The following is a 13,251-nucleotide window of genomic DNA, read 5'->3' as shown; positions in this document are numbered from 1 at the left end:
ACTGTATTCCTGCAGTTGGTTTGTCCGTATCCTCTTGTTATATGTGTATTAATTACATCAGGTTCGACTTGTTTTGTTTTTGGATTAAAATTTGTTCCATGATTTTGTGGTTGAATGGTTTATATTTTACAACCTTAATGTTAAAAAAAGTATTTTATATATAACCAGTATTGATGAAAGTATATAACACGGCTTATTTTAAAACACACATTGGAGAAATTAGTTTATAGCAGTAATTAAACAAATTTAACCAACTCCATCTATCACATTATATTCAAATTTTGATAAACTTTTACTTCATTCTTTTCCCTTTCCACTATTTTTCTCTAATTCAAATAGTTTCATTTTCTACCTACTTTTTCCTCAAATTTATTATTTTTCTCTTCCTCAAATCTATCTATTAATCTAAACAAAACATAAGGAAAAAACAGAAATAAAGAACCACTATAGTCCATATATTAAAAAAAAAATGTGTACATTGATAACTAATCTCACTTCAAAAAAGTTATTAAATAAAAAGAAAATTTTAAAGATAAAAAAAATAATTACTATATTAACTAAATTAAATATTATTTTAAAAACTACAAAAAAAATATTAGTATTTAAAATATTGTTTATTATTAATAAAATTTATATTTAATTAATTATCAAGTTTTTAACTATCAATTAATTTAAATTCTCAAATATTTATAAAAAGATTTTTATGAACAAATATTTATCTCAATTCTAAGTTTTTGGTATACCATAAGGCAAATAATAGGCATGTGAAGTGAAACCAATTTTTTATTTTAAGAATGTGAGAACTATATATAAATTTGGATCATATGATCATACATGTATGTAAATATTATAATTTATTTAGTGGTCACATAACCACTCAAAGAAGCCACACATTTTCTTTTAGTTTTTAGCATACAAATATAATCTAATAGTCTATATTTTTTTACCAATTAATTTTATTTTAATTCTAAAAAGGAAAAAAAGTAACCCATGATACACTTTATTTTGAAGTTAAAGTGGTACAGAAAAGAAGAAGAAGAAGAAAATGTACGAGTTATCATTGGGTGAATTGTATTAGTTCGAAATAAAAACAAAAAATAATCATTAAAATTAGTTAGATCGGACAAGTTGATATAATTTTCTTTTGTGAATTCAACACGATCATATTAGATTCATTTGAACCAATTGACTAGGCTAATAATTTTTTTAAAGAAAATATATGAAAACAATATTGTGTCATGTATATTAAGATTAAAAAAACACTCAAACTGATTTGTTTAAAAAAATATTACGATTGTATTGGTTTATATTTAGTCCAATTTAAAAGATGAAGATTCAAAGCCTAAATTTATTTTAATCCAACTATAAGTAACTAATTTTAAGATTTTGTTTTGGTCAAAATAATTAGGTTACTGAGTCGAATTATATTGAGGATGATTTTCAAAATAGACGTACTAAATCAGACAGAGAGATTTATGATTTATTTTTCATCACATTAATATAAAAAAATAAAAATAATATAAGTTGTTGGAATCTCATTTAAATACTATGAAATGTTTTCATTTCTAGTAAATGTGAGATCTCTAACCCAACCTTCTTATGTCCAGACCCCAACTCATGTGTGAGACTATATATTTATGGGTGGTCCAATAGCGATCTGATTGGTGGGTGGTATGACAGGTCCAACAAACTCTCGTTATGATAAGTTCTAAATGACTGATTAGGGATAACAAAACGGGGAGGGTCGTGCGGGCTAGCCTGCTGAGAAGAAACGCGAGACGAGTTGTCTATTCCAACCCCCTATCTCACATAACCCGCAGTCCGCACGGGCCAAGCATGAGACGGTCAGGCTGCCCCACATAACTTAAAAATCTTGAAATTTCTTTTTACACCCCAGTATTTTTTCTTCCATGTAGCTTCATATTCTACAAAATTCTAAAATTATTCATTCCAAATTTTACAATCTAGAATACAAATTTGATTGTGTAATCTAAAATATTATACAATTCAAAACACAAAATTTAACTTCTAAATTGTATAACACCGGAAGTCTTTGAATTTCACATTTCAAAATTTTTACTCGTACCTTATTACTTATGTTTCATAAGAATAATACTGAGAACATTTACCTAATTCATCTAAATAAATAAAAAATTATTCAAAATTTTTATTTAATTTTAAAAAAAAATACTGTTTATGTAAGGTGGACCAGTAAAATCAGCTTGCATATTTTAAATAAGACAGGTCAAATGCGGGATGGACCTACACAGGATAGACTAGTCTATATTATCATCCCTAACTCTGATACCATATTAAATAGTGGATAACTTAACATTTTAAAGTTGATTTATAAAATAAAGTATATATGTATCTCCAATATAAATATATAATATTTTTATCGTAGTGTTTGAATAATTTTTTGAATGAAACGTAAGAATCTGTGAAAAATGGGATTAAGCATCTATATTTGATTGGCATGGAAGTACTTACATGAAATGAAAAGAAAAAGGAAAAAAAGATGCCAAAGGGAAAGCCTTCTTAATTATTTGCATCTTTTTTTATAAACCATGACTTTTCTTCTCTTTGTCAGCTTTTGCCAAGTTGAGGAAAAGTTGTCCAATGAAAAAAATGAGAACATTTAAAAGCTTAACATAATATATTAGCGACAGTGTGCTTTTTTTTAGTAACTACAAATCTATCTCAGTCTTTTTAAATATTAATTTTGTTATTAATTTAGTATTATACTCAATAAATAATTACATCAGCATATGGTCTTTTAGGTATTAGATGATCCATTTAGTATAATCTTAAACTGAGAAACTTTACAGACAAATATTGACCACTCTATACTTGATATTAAATGGTAAACCTTAGAAAAAAAACGTTTTATTTATAATTACCCTAAAGAAATACTTTTTATTCTACTGAATTACACAAATTATGAGCTTCAGATAATTATGATAAATATTCGACATGAGATTATTTTTCTAGTACATAATAAAGGCGAATTAAAAGATAAGATTTTTCTCTATATATAAAGTGTGAGTTATAAATAACTAGAAACTAACAACTATAAATTACCAAAACATGAAAATGTGTCATTCCTTCTTTGAGCAATAATTTGGAAAAAAAAAATAATTCTAATTTCTTTATTTTCACACTTAAATCTAAGAGACCATATAATATTATGTCAATACTTGATGAATTCTTTATTAGATGTCAATCAATTTTGTTAGTTATTCATTAACATACTTTAAAATTATAGTTTTATAGTCAAAATATAAAAAAGTATAATTTATGATTAAATATAAAAAAATTCACAAACAATTACAAATTAATAATATTTCTAAAATATACCAATATATAATACAATTCACCATGATACGTCTTGATATTTTTAACTTATTTCAATAATTTTTCAAAGGCCTATTTATGCATAGCACAATATTAAATTAAGAACTTTTTTCTACAAGACATATCTATAAAATTATTTTTTATCTAAAAAATATTATACCTAATTAGGGAGCTTATTATAATTTTTTAAAAAATTATTTAGTGTTTATTTCTTAACTATAAGCATGCATGTATCCTCTTTGAATGCACTTTGTACTTATTAGATAATAATTAATTGTCTTACAGGTCATGGTTTCATATTTTGTTGGGTAATTTTTTTTCAATTCCCAAAAAATAGTTAAAAGATAAAATATAAAGTTTAATTGATAATAAAATGCGTGTGTGGTTGAATATTTTTGAAAAGATAATTTAAATAATTTAGACTATAAAAATAGTTGTTTTAAAAAAAATGTATTAAAATATAGTGAATGGAGAATGTAACTGAAAAAAACAATAAAGGAAAGCCGTCCGTGGATGTAGCAAGGCTGCTTCCAATCAGATTACGCCACGTGATGGATATTTTTGAGGCAAAAGTGCTGACATGGGAAAAGAGAGGGTGCACGCAAGGAGTGTGCTACCAGAATCGAACATGACCAAAAGAAAATCTAACAGAAGCCACAAGAATTCGTGGCCAAGAATGAAAACCTAGGTATGACGTGGCACCTCACTCTGTTTTAATCGGATCAAAATCCTATTCGTCCTCTTTCCACTGACACTTCGCAACACAAACACACCCCAAACCAAGTAACCAACTCGCTGCCATCTCCCACGTTTGGATTCGATCCCCAAAAAATGCACGAAAATAGAGATCCTGCAATTAGGCTCTTCGGCCAGAAGATCCCCTTCCCTGAAGATGTTGACATAGAAGAAGAAGAAGAAGATGATGATGATGATGAGGGTTGTGATGGAAGAGACCAAGAGATAGAAGAGGATAAGGTACGGTTTGTAGTGTCTCAGAAAATTTTCAGAATCAAAGCAACGTTTTTTGTGACGTACACACAACACCCTTTCCTTCTAATGCTAAAACCTCTCATGGGTCCGTTTTGTCTCTTCGTTTTTCCTTTATTTGCACACATCAACAACCTACCTCCCTACTCGTCTGCTTTTTGAAAACTTTCATTTCTACCTGAATTTGTACTTCTCATGTTGTTTTTCAATGAACAACTTGTACCCTTCTGTTAATTTTTGTCAATTCCAATTACAAATTGATTTAATGAATGTTCCCAATTTCGAATTTATTGCTAATTAGGCAGTTTCAATGTTCTGGATATAGATTGGTCGGATGTTGAAAGAAAAATCCGTTTTCATTTTAATTTACAATTCCAAAACTGGTCTATTTCTGGACAAACTAATAGGTTTTGTGACATTGCTAAGAGTTGATGTAAACTTCTTTTCAAAGCCGTTCGTAGACGGCAAACTTTTTTCGTGTTTTGATTTTGCTGATTGCGATTAATTTTGTTACGGTGTTTTTGTGGAGCATTTTGATGTTTGAGTGGTGATCTAAACAATCTACTCAACAATTTCAGTCAACTCTGTCTGTGGAACAGGAACATCACTGTTTCTTTTCACAACGACTTGTTTTAATGTTTCTACTCTATGTACATGTTTACTTCGTTGTCCTGCTTAAAACCAGTGTTTTCTGTCGGTGCAGTCCTACTCCCACCCAAATCTGTGTTAGTAATCCGCTATGTGGCTGTAAGATTTTTGTTTTTGTTTCTGTACCTTTATTAGCCACTGATTTTTTTTTCGCTTGGATCACTCAACTCACACCTCACCTCGCTTGAGTTCCCTGCATCAAGTATTTTCTTAGCCCGTGGAATTGTTGTATTGTATTCTGGAATGTGTCTAGAAGAACAGGGAACTTTATATACTGTATGGTAAGAATAGTTCAAGTAGAATTTTTCATTGATTTTGCTTATATTTTTACACTATTAAATTGCATAGATACTTACATATGATCGGCTTTTTGAGTCTTTTCCACTAAAAAATTAAACATATTTTTTGAGTACGGTCAGTTTTTCAAATTTTGGTTTTCTTTTATGCAATACTTCAAAAAGTCTGTTCTACCTTTCTTATTACCCAATTCAGTTGTCATTTCAACTAAGAAAATTGTGAATATATATATATATCTTGGTTTTGTTTATGCAATTCAGAAGCATTCATTTTAGTGAGCAAAACATGTTTTCGTATTACTAGGATGCTGGAGTTGACAATGTTACCGAGGAAGAGCTAGAAGCTGATTCTGCTCCAAGTGCAGGAGAGACTAAAGATTCAGGTACCCCTGAGGCTATTGTGAACCCCGAAACACCCTCCATAGAAGAAGAAACTGCAAAATCAAAAGCTGACAAATCAGAGAAGGAGCAAGGCGATGCAGCCAACTCACAAGAGAAAACTCTGAAGAAACCAGATAAAGTGCTACCATGCCCCCGCTGCAAAAGTATGGACACTAAGTTTTGTTACTACAACAACTACAATGTCAACCAGCCACGTTATTTCTGCAAAGCTTGTCAAAGATACTGGACTGCAGGTGGCACCATGAGGAATGTTCCTGTGGGGGCAGGGCGGCGAAAGAACAAGAACTCTACCTCGCATTATCGCCACATCAGTATCTCTGAGGCCCTTCAAGCAGCCAGAATTGATTCTCATAATGGAACTCATCTTCCAACTTTGAAAGGCAATGGTAGAGTTCTCAGCTTTGGATTAGATGCAAATGCACCAATTTGTGATTCCATGGCATCCGTCCTCAATCTTGGAGAGAAAAAGGTTCCTAATGGCACAAAAAATGGGTTTCCTCATGGCTTTGAGGATCAAGGACTCCCTATTCCTCGCAAAAGTGGGGAAAATGGTGATGACTCCTCGACTACATCTTCCATTACAGTTTCAAATTCCATGGGAGAAAGTAGCAAAAACACCTTCCAACAACAACCGGTGCTCCAACCTCATGGTTTCATTCCTCAACTTCCGTGTGTGCCTTGGCCCTTTACATGGAATTCTCCCGTTCCCCCACCTGCTTTGTGTCCTTCCGGATTTCCCTTACCATTCTATCCTCCTGCTACATTCTGGAACTGTGGTATGCCAGGGAATTGGAATGTTCCATGGTTTTCTTCACTTTCATCTGCTTCAAACCCAAACTCTCCAAGCTCCGCTCCAAACTCTCCGACTTTGGGGAAGCACTCGCGGGACGGAGACATGATTAAGCAGGACTCTTTGCACAAAGAAGAAGCTTCAAAGCCACGAAACGGGGGTGTTTTGGTTCCCAAAACCTTGAGAATTGATGATCCAAATGAAGCTGCAAAGAGTTCTATATGGGCAACTCTAGGAATTAAGAATGAGTCATTGAGTGGGGGAGGTATGTTTAAGGCGGCCTTCCAATCAAAGAAGGACGAAAAGAGTCGTGTTGAAGCCTCTCCAGTGTTGATGGCCAACCCTGCAGCTTTATCTAGATCCCTCAATTTTCATGAGAACTCATGAATTAATGGCACCTGTTAAAAGTCCTTTTTGCAAGGTTAGTCACTTCTTGTCTATCCAGCAAGAGGCGGTGACCATCTTTGAGTGAAGGATTATTGACTTGCTTTGTTGATCTTGTATAGAAGAACCGAAAGGGTGTGGTAGTCTCTGATTTCCTCAGCATACATGAGTGGACGGCGAGGACTAATTTTGTCTTTATTTTATTTGACATTATAAATAGAATATATAGGTTCTTTTCAACGTGGTTAATTTTATGAGTTTGAGTTCATGTGCATGTATAAAAATATATGTGAAATACTGATCTTTAGTCCAGAGATGGAGAAGATCTTTCACTTTGTATAAAAATCCAAATATTGTACATGTTTCGGTACTCAGTAGAAAAGTTAATAACTTTTGGAGTATTACAGATACTTAAAAACTACAGAACTAGGAAGATAAATACGTTGATAAAAGTAATGGATAGGACAGTCTTGATTGTCTTGTCATACTTTACTCGTACGTTACATGTAATGTGTCTTCATATGCTGTCAAAATAATCAGTATGCTTTTGATAGCAGGATGATGTAATATGTTTTGGATTTAAATAATTAAAAAGATAACTAATTGTACAATATCATGTTCCACCAAAAAAGGTAGATTTTAATTAATAATAATCAATCTTTTTATAAGATAAAATGAACTTGATTCTTATACTTTATCCTTGTTTATACTTTGTAAATTTGTTCCTGCAACTGAAAGACCTGTTGCTATAGAAGGGTGGTGAAAAAAGATTTAACTTTTAGCGTCAGTGGATAAACTTTCATTCAATGGCCTTTTATCATCTGATAAATAGCTTTCTTTTATCTTTTTCGAAAGAGATTGTTTTCAAGAAATAGTTGTTTTTTAAGTTTTTGATAAATTTGCAAAATTTATTAATTTCTATGGAAGAAATATATACCGAAAAATATTGAATAATTATCTTGGACATTAAGAGGGACCTTCAAGTAACATCAAAGCTGAACCACTAGAAGGATTTATCTGAATGTTTTTTTTGGTCTTTTAAACTTTTCTAAAATTTTAAAGTCAATACAAAAAACTATTTCATTATCGAAGCTAATACTACCTCCATTCCACGAATAGAGTTTACAGCTATTGCACATAACAAGAACAATAATAAATTTAATCATTTTGAAACAATTTTCTTTAAATAACTCATTCTATTCATAAATACATCACTTTACTTGGATAAAAAAATTAAGAAGTTGCTTTGAGATCGTATTGAGAAAAAAAAATTAAGAGTTGTGAGAACTAACAATCTTATATATTAATAACTAATAATAAATACTTTTTTTATATAAAAAAAACATCTCATTTAGTTCAACTTATCTTAAAAAAAACTTATATTTCATATTTAAACTTGACCAAATAAATATATTACTTAGTATTCATACTTAATTTGTATTCATATTTTGTTCGATCTCCTAAAATTATATTCTACTCAATAAATTTAACACAGATTAAGTAGCATATGTCATATTAAAACTTAATGATCAAGAATCGAGACTTATTAGATATAATCCAATCCATAAAAGAATATATTATAATTAAATAAATACAGGCTATCTTCTAGAATTTTCCTTATTCTGCAATTTTGTACCCAAAATGTGTGTTTGATGAATGAGCCAGAACAAAAAGATGCAGATATGTTTTTAGGTTGAATGAAATAGAAGCCACACATGAGAAATGTAAGATGAGTTGTGTTGTGATGTGATGAAGCCCTACCTAATGCTAAAACATGAAACCTTGAGTTGAAATCCTTTTTTCCTGCACCCAACTTTTTTGACTTTTTCTCTTTTTAATTCCCTTTTGCCCTTTCCCTCTGCAACACCAAGAAAGCAATGCCTCTTTTCTTTTCCTCCATACGTTCTCACTGCCAAATTTCACATCAAGCCAAACCAAAAACAATAAATGCACTTCTTTCTTCCTTGGAAGTAAGCATACTTGCCAATTTCTGGTCATCATTATGCATTTGGAGGGATGGCTTTTGAATAAATACATTTTATACTTATTTTCATTTTCTAAAAGTTTCTCTTTTTAGTTTCTCAAATAAAATTAATTACATTTTTTCCTCCTAAATTTTTCAGTTTTTAAAATTTTATCTAATTATTTTCTTTGTTCCTTAAATATATTTTAAATTTTAAATTTTCTTTAAAAATAATACAATCAAACAATTATTGATCTCTGGATTTTTTTAATTTTCAAATAATATTTGATTAAAAAATAGATAAAAATAGAGATTTTTGAATTGAAGAAAAATATTTATTATTATTATTATTATTATTGTTACTTGGAGGTAAACAGCTTTCAAAAGAAAATACTGACATTGAAATATTGAAGCTACACATGGTAACTAGATAATGAAAGGGTAGGAAAAGTAATTTACCAACCTTTCCGTACCTTTTCACTTTTATTTGCAAAGAAAGTACTGTGATGCTTTTGTAGATTTTTTTTTTGAAATTAAAAAAATAGTTGAATTTGAATTATAATTTTTTATTGGACAAAATTTATTATTATTTTTTATAAAATTATTGTTACATTTTTTATTTAAATAAAATTTAAGATGAGTTATGTTTTAATTTTTTTTAAATCAAATATATTGATACACTGTTTAATAAAAGTTAATTTAAATACTTCAAGTAAAATTCAAACACATGATATGAAATCTTATTTCAACTAAATTCTATTTTTCTTTTTAAATCTTTTCATTCATTTTCTCTTTGACATGTTTGATGAAATTGAAAACACATAAAACAAAAAATTAATTAAAAAATAAGTAAAAAAAATAAATTCTTTACATATATAAGTTGATTTGAGATGAAACTACGTACATATAAAACTATAATAGATTATCTATCTTAATATTTTATTTATAATCATAGTTTCATAATAAACATATTAAAATTATAAATGAAATAAAATTAATTTATTGAAATTTTAATAATTTAAAGTAATATTTTAATATATTATAGTTTTAAAAATATTTTCTATTTATTAAATCTATAGTATTTATTTATTTATTTTAATTTATATCTTTAAAATTTATTCACATAATTTTTTTATTAACTATATTTTAAATATATTAATATAAAAATATTTTATCACATCTATCAAATCAAACACAATCTTTTATTTTATTTTTTTCAATTTTCACAATTTTTATCTCCATTCAAATAAGCTCACTTATTACTCTTTTTATTTTCTTTTATTTCTTTCTTTCATATTCCCACTTTAATCCAAATAAACATTAGGATGCTTCATTTAACCAACACATGGTTACTTTATTAAAATTTAAATATTTTATTCTCAGAATTTTAAACAAAATTTCCAAAATAATGATTTACCTCTCTTTTTCTTACAAATAAACGTTCTTAAAAAACTATATGTTGCAGAAAAAATAAACGTTCTTACATTGATTTAAGAAAGCATTTCATCTGTCTAACTACAAATTTTCATTCTTTCCATCTACACTTAAAACATCTATTGTTAGTTCATAATCATTTTAAATATTTTTTATCCATTTACTTATTAAATGTATAGAGACTAAAACAGAATGTTTTCAAGAGCAAAGACTAAAAGCAAAAAAAATTGCAACTATAAAAACTAAAAAAATAGTTAAACATTTAATATTTAACAAAATTATAATACATAATTATTTGTTTTAAAAGTAAATTCTAACACATTTATATTACTTAGGTTGTCAAAAAATAAAATTTAATTTTTGTTAGCATGTGATTTAGGTACACACACCTTAAGAATTAAGCATGAAATTTGTGGTCTCAATCAATTTTTCAATTCCTTGATTAGTACCTTAAAGCGCATGCTAACCCATAAAAATTATTTATTTGTTTCTCCTCAAACTAATTATTAAAGAAAAGAAAGAACTAATGGCTACACACCTACAGAAAATTGCAGCAAACATAAGTGTGACTCATTACAACAAAAGATCTACAAAATTTTGTAATTTTCATCATTCAAATCCATCTAGAAATCAATCATAGAATAGAATAGAAGAATATGGAGAAAAATGTTCATTGAATTCTACATCCCCCAGAATCGGGTCCACGCCGGACATTGCCATAGGCAGACAATTCAAGAAGATCCATATCACGATCTGTGCAATGCATCCACTACTCTAGTTAATATTATCATTATAGTTAATAAATTTCTAAACAGTTAATACAATCTTGTACCTGAAATCCTGCAATAAGAACTCTTTTGAATAAGTTCAGCTTTGGAGATATCTACTCGATTACCCTTTGAACGATTAACTGTTGCCTGAAAGTCATGAATAGAAACTTTATTAAATAAATAAAGGGAAATCTCTAAATTACAGTATGTTCCCCAGTTTTGTTTTACCACTTGCAAACAAATCAAATTGGAACTGGGAGCAAAGGAGTCACTTTTTTTAGAACCACATGATAGCCATATTAACCCGATTAACCTTGGCTAAGTAATGTCCCTGATTAGACTGATTAGTTGAATTTTCATAAATATCTTAACAGAATATTTTGCAGTACACTAAAGGAAAATCCCTTAGAAATATGGATGATTTTTACCAGCATCACTGTATGGATCAGTGCAAATGTTTAAATTTTAAGAAAAAAAAATCACATTAACACATTTTTTTTTAGAATACACACTACAAGGTTCCGTCAAGCCTCTGGCCAGGTTCTCCCTTCAAAGGGAAACAAAGAAATGGTTCTTGCCTGTAATACTTGACAGTTTTCCAGAGTGCTTTCTCCTCCCTGTAGTTTCACAAAAACACCGAAATAAAGAATGAGCAAAATGAAAATTAAAACCAAAATGTATTAGCTAGCAACTTAAAGATGGTCCTGATTTTTGAAGGAACACATAAAAATCCATCATCGTCTTCTCCTTCACTAATAAAGATTAAGGCTAAACTCAAAATTTCTTTTCCACCTTATTATTGTTTTTTCTTTCCCGCCACGACACTAATCAAAATCTAGTGATATTTACAGAAAAAAATCAAGTCAATCAAGTCTAGAAGACTCAAAAAGGACAATCTGTAACACTAATTTTCATTGAAGTTGCTTCTCCTTCATTGATGTGGGAATATGTAATATATAAATTTCTGTAGTGCATATAAAAGTGCAGAGTAGGTTCTTCTCCTAAGACACTCCGGTACAATACCACATAGGCATACAAAGATTCAAAGAAATCCAATTATTGAGACGAAAAACAATAGGAATTATATTAAGAGGTGAAAATAAAGGGTACGACCTGACCTTAGAGTAAGGAACAATGTGGTCGTAGTCATGACAGAGACAACCGGGGCAACCTACGAGCTTGCGAAAGATAGTATTGCCGAGGACGTCCCTGCGCCAGCGGTCGGGATCTCGACCTTTGACCTTGTCGGCCTTTTCCCAGCATTTTTGCTTAACGGTGTGAGGGAAGCTCCGAGGGTTAGGGTTAGGATAATCGTGAGAGAGAGAGGTGACGTTGTCGTCGACGTCGAGGAGAGTGGCAGAGGATGATGTGGTTCGTTTGGATGAAGAAGAAGATAACTTTGAGGAAGAGGGTTTGGATCGGTCCTTCAATGGTGACGAAGACCTCGCCCTTCTTCTTCTTTCTTCTCTGCTACTCGAATCAGTAGCATTACTACCCCTCATTTCTCTCCTCCCTTTTTCTTCCTTATCCTCCACAATCAAATTTTATAATTTAGGGCTCCACCAAGATATCCATAACTTTTTTAGGAGGAGTTATAAAAAAGAATAATATACTCTTGATATTAAAAAAATAAACCATGGAGTACTTTTTTTAGTTTTAAAAATAAATATCTGCCTTTCATATATACTCTATACATATATATATATATATATATATATAAAAAGGAGGGAATTTTTTATTATAACTATTTTTTTATACACATTTTTTTTTATCAATATTTTATTTTAATTATTTTGTCGTTTTAAAAATTTTAAATTTAAAACAAATAAAGTTAATATTAATTTTTTTTATAAAATGTTTACGGTTTGTAATCATAGTGGATATAATTAATTACTGATTTTAATTATTTTATTAAGATTAGTACAAATATAATTTTTTATTATGTGGAATCGTTCATACTATAAGCGAATTTTTTTTCATATCTTCCTCTTATAATTTTTATTAGAGATGGTAAAGTGGGGTGGGCTGTGCGGGCCGGCCTGTTGTTCGCTGAAAAAAAAACGGAGCGGGTTGCTTATTTCAATCCGTTTGCCCGCTTAAGTCCGTCCCGCATAATCTGTAGCCCGCACGGGTCAAGTGTGGGGTGGGGCGGGTTGACCGACTTGACCCGCATAACTTTAAAATGTATAATTTTTTTTTTACACCTATATTTTTTTCATATAG

At 29.8% G+C, this 13,251-nt stretch overlaps 2 protein-coding genes across 4 annotated transcripts; one reads left to right on the top strand and one right to left on the bottom strand.

Annotated features, from left to right (window-relative positions):
• The first annotated feature begins 3,951 nt into the window (after positions 1–3,951).
• Positions 3,952–7,221, top strand: CDF3 (cycling DOF factor 3). 2 transcript variants are annotated; one of them, XM_068608550.2, is made up of 2 exons: positions 3,952–4,329; positions 5,590–7,221. In XM_068608550.2, the coding sequence occupies exons 1-2, from the start codon at positions 4,186–4,188 to the stop codon at positions 6,862–6,864; spliced, it is 1,419 nt and encodes a 472-aa protein (XP_068464651.1). In that variant the 5' UTR covers positions 3,952–4,185; the 3' UTR covers positions 6,865–7,221. The 2 variants fall into 2 exon arrangements, with proteins under 2 accessions (XP_068464651.1, XP_068464652.1); XM_068608551.2 differs by having other exon boundaries at positions 4,100–5,270.
• A 3,585-nt stretch (positions 7,222–10,806) lies between these two features.
• On the bottom strand, positions 10,807–12,603 carry LOC137807760 (HNH endonuclease). Of its 2 annotated transcripts, none has more exons than XR_016519138.1 (4): positions 12,142–12,597; positions 11,607–11,645; positions 11,091–11,175; positions 10,807–11,011 (listed from the first exon to the last, which is right to left on the bottom strand). XR_016519138.1 is itself a non-coding variant. In XM_068608544.2 (4 exons), exons 1-4 carry the CDS (start codon positions 12,528–12,530, stop codon positions 10,929–10,931), a joined length of 591 nt encoding a protein of 196 aa, XP_068464645.1. In that variant the 5' UTR covers positions 12,531–12,603; the 3' UTR covers positions 10,807–10,928. The 2 variants fall into 2 exon arrangements, 1 of the variants encoding a protein (XP_068464645.1); XM_068608544.2 differs by having other exon boundaries at positions 12,147–12,603.
• Positions 12,604–13,251: the final 648 nt, after the last annotated feature.

The sequence above is a fragment of the Phaseolus vulgaris genome, chromosome 3 (assembly GCF_051622355.1).
Source record: "Phaseolus vulgaris cultivar YP4 chromosome 3, ASM5162235v1, whole genome shotgun sequence".
Lineage (NCBI taxonomy): Eukaryota > Viridiplantae > Streptophyta > Magnoliopsida > Fabales > Fabaceae > Phaseolus > Phaseolus vulgaris.
The sequence above is the reverse complement of the archived record's forward strand: the minus strand, read 5'-3'. Positions and strand labels throughout refer to the sequence as shown.

What these genes read in the sequence shown, in the direction of transcription:
- CDF3 (XM_068608550.2), top strand. Translation starts at nt 4,186, where the DNA reads ATGCACGAAAATAGAGATCCTGCAATTAGGCTCTTCGGCCAGAAGATC. An exon ending in AAGAGATAGAAGAGGATAAG is followed by an intron (nt 4,330 to 5,589) that starts GTACGGTTTGTA and finishes TCGTATTACTAG; the next exon opens with GATGCTGGAGTTGACAATGT.
- LOC137807760 (XM_068608544.2), bottom strand. Translation starts at nt 12,530, where the DNA reads ATGAGGGGTAGTAATGCTACTGATTCGAGTAGCAGAGAAGAAAGAAGA. An exon ending in ACATTGTTCCTTACTCTAAG is followed by an intron (nt 11,646 to 12,146) that starts GTCAGGTCGTAC and finishes GTGAAACTACAG; the next exon opens with GGAGGAGAAAGCACTCTGGA. An exon ending in TTCTTATTGCAGGATTTCAG is followed by an intron (nt 11,012 to 11,090) that starts GTACAAGATTGT and finishes TGCATTGCACAG; the next exon opens with ATCGTGATATGGATCTTCTT.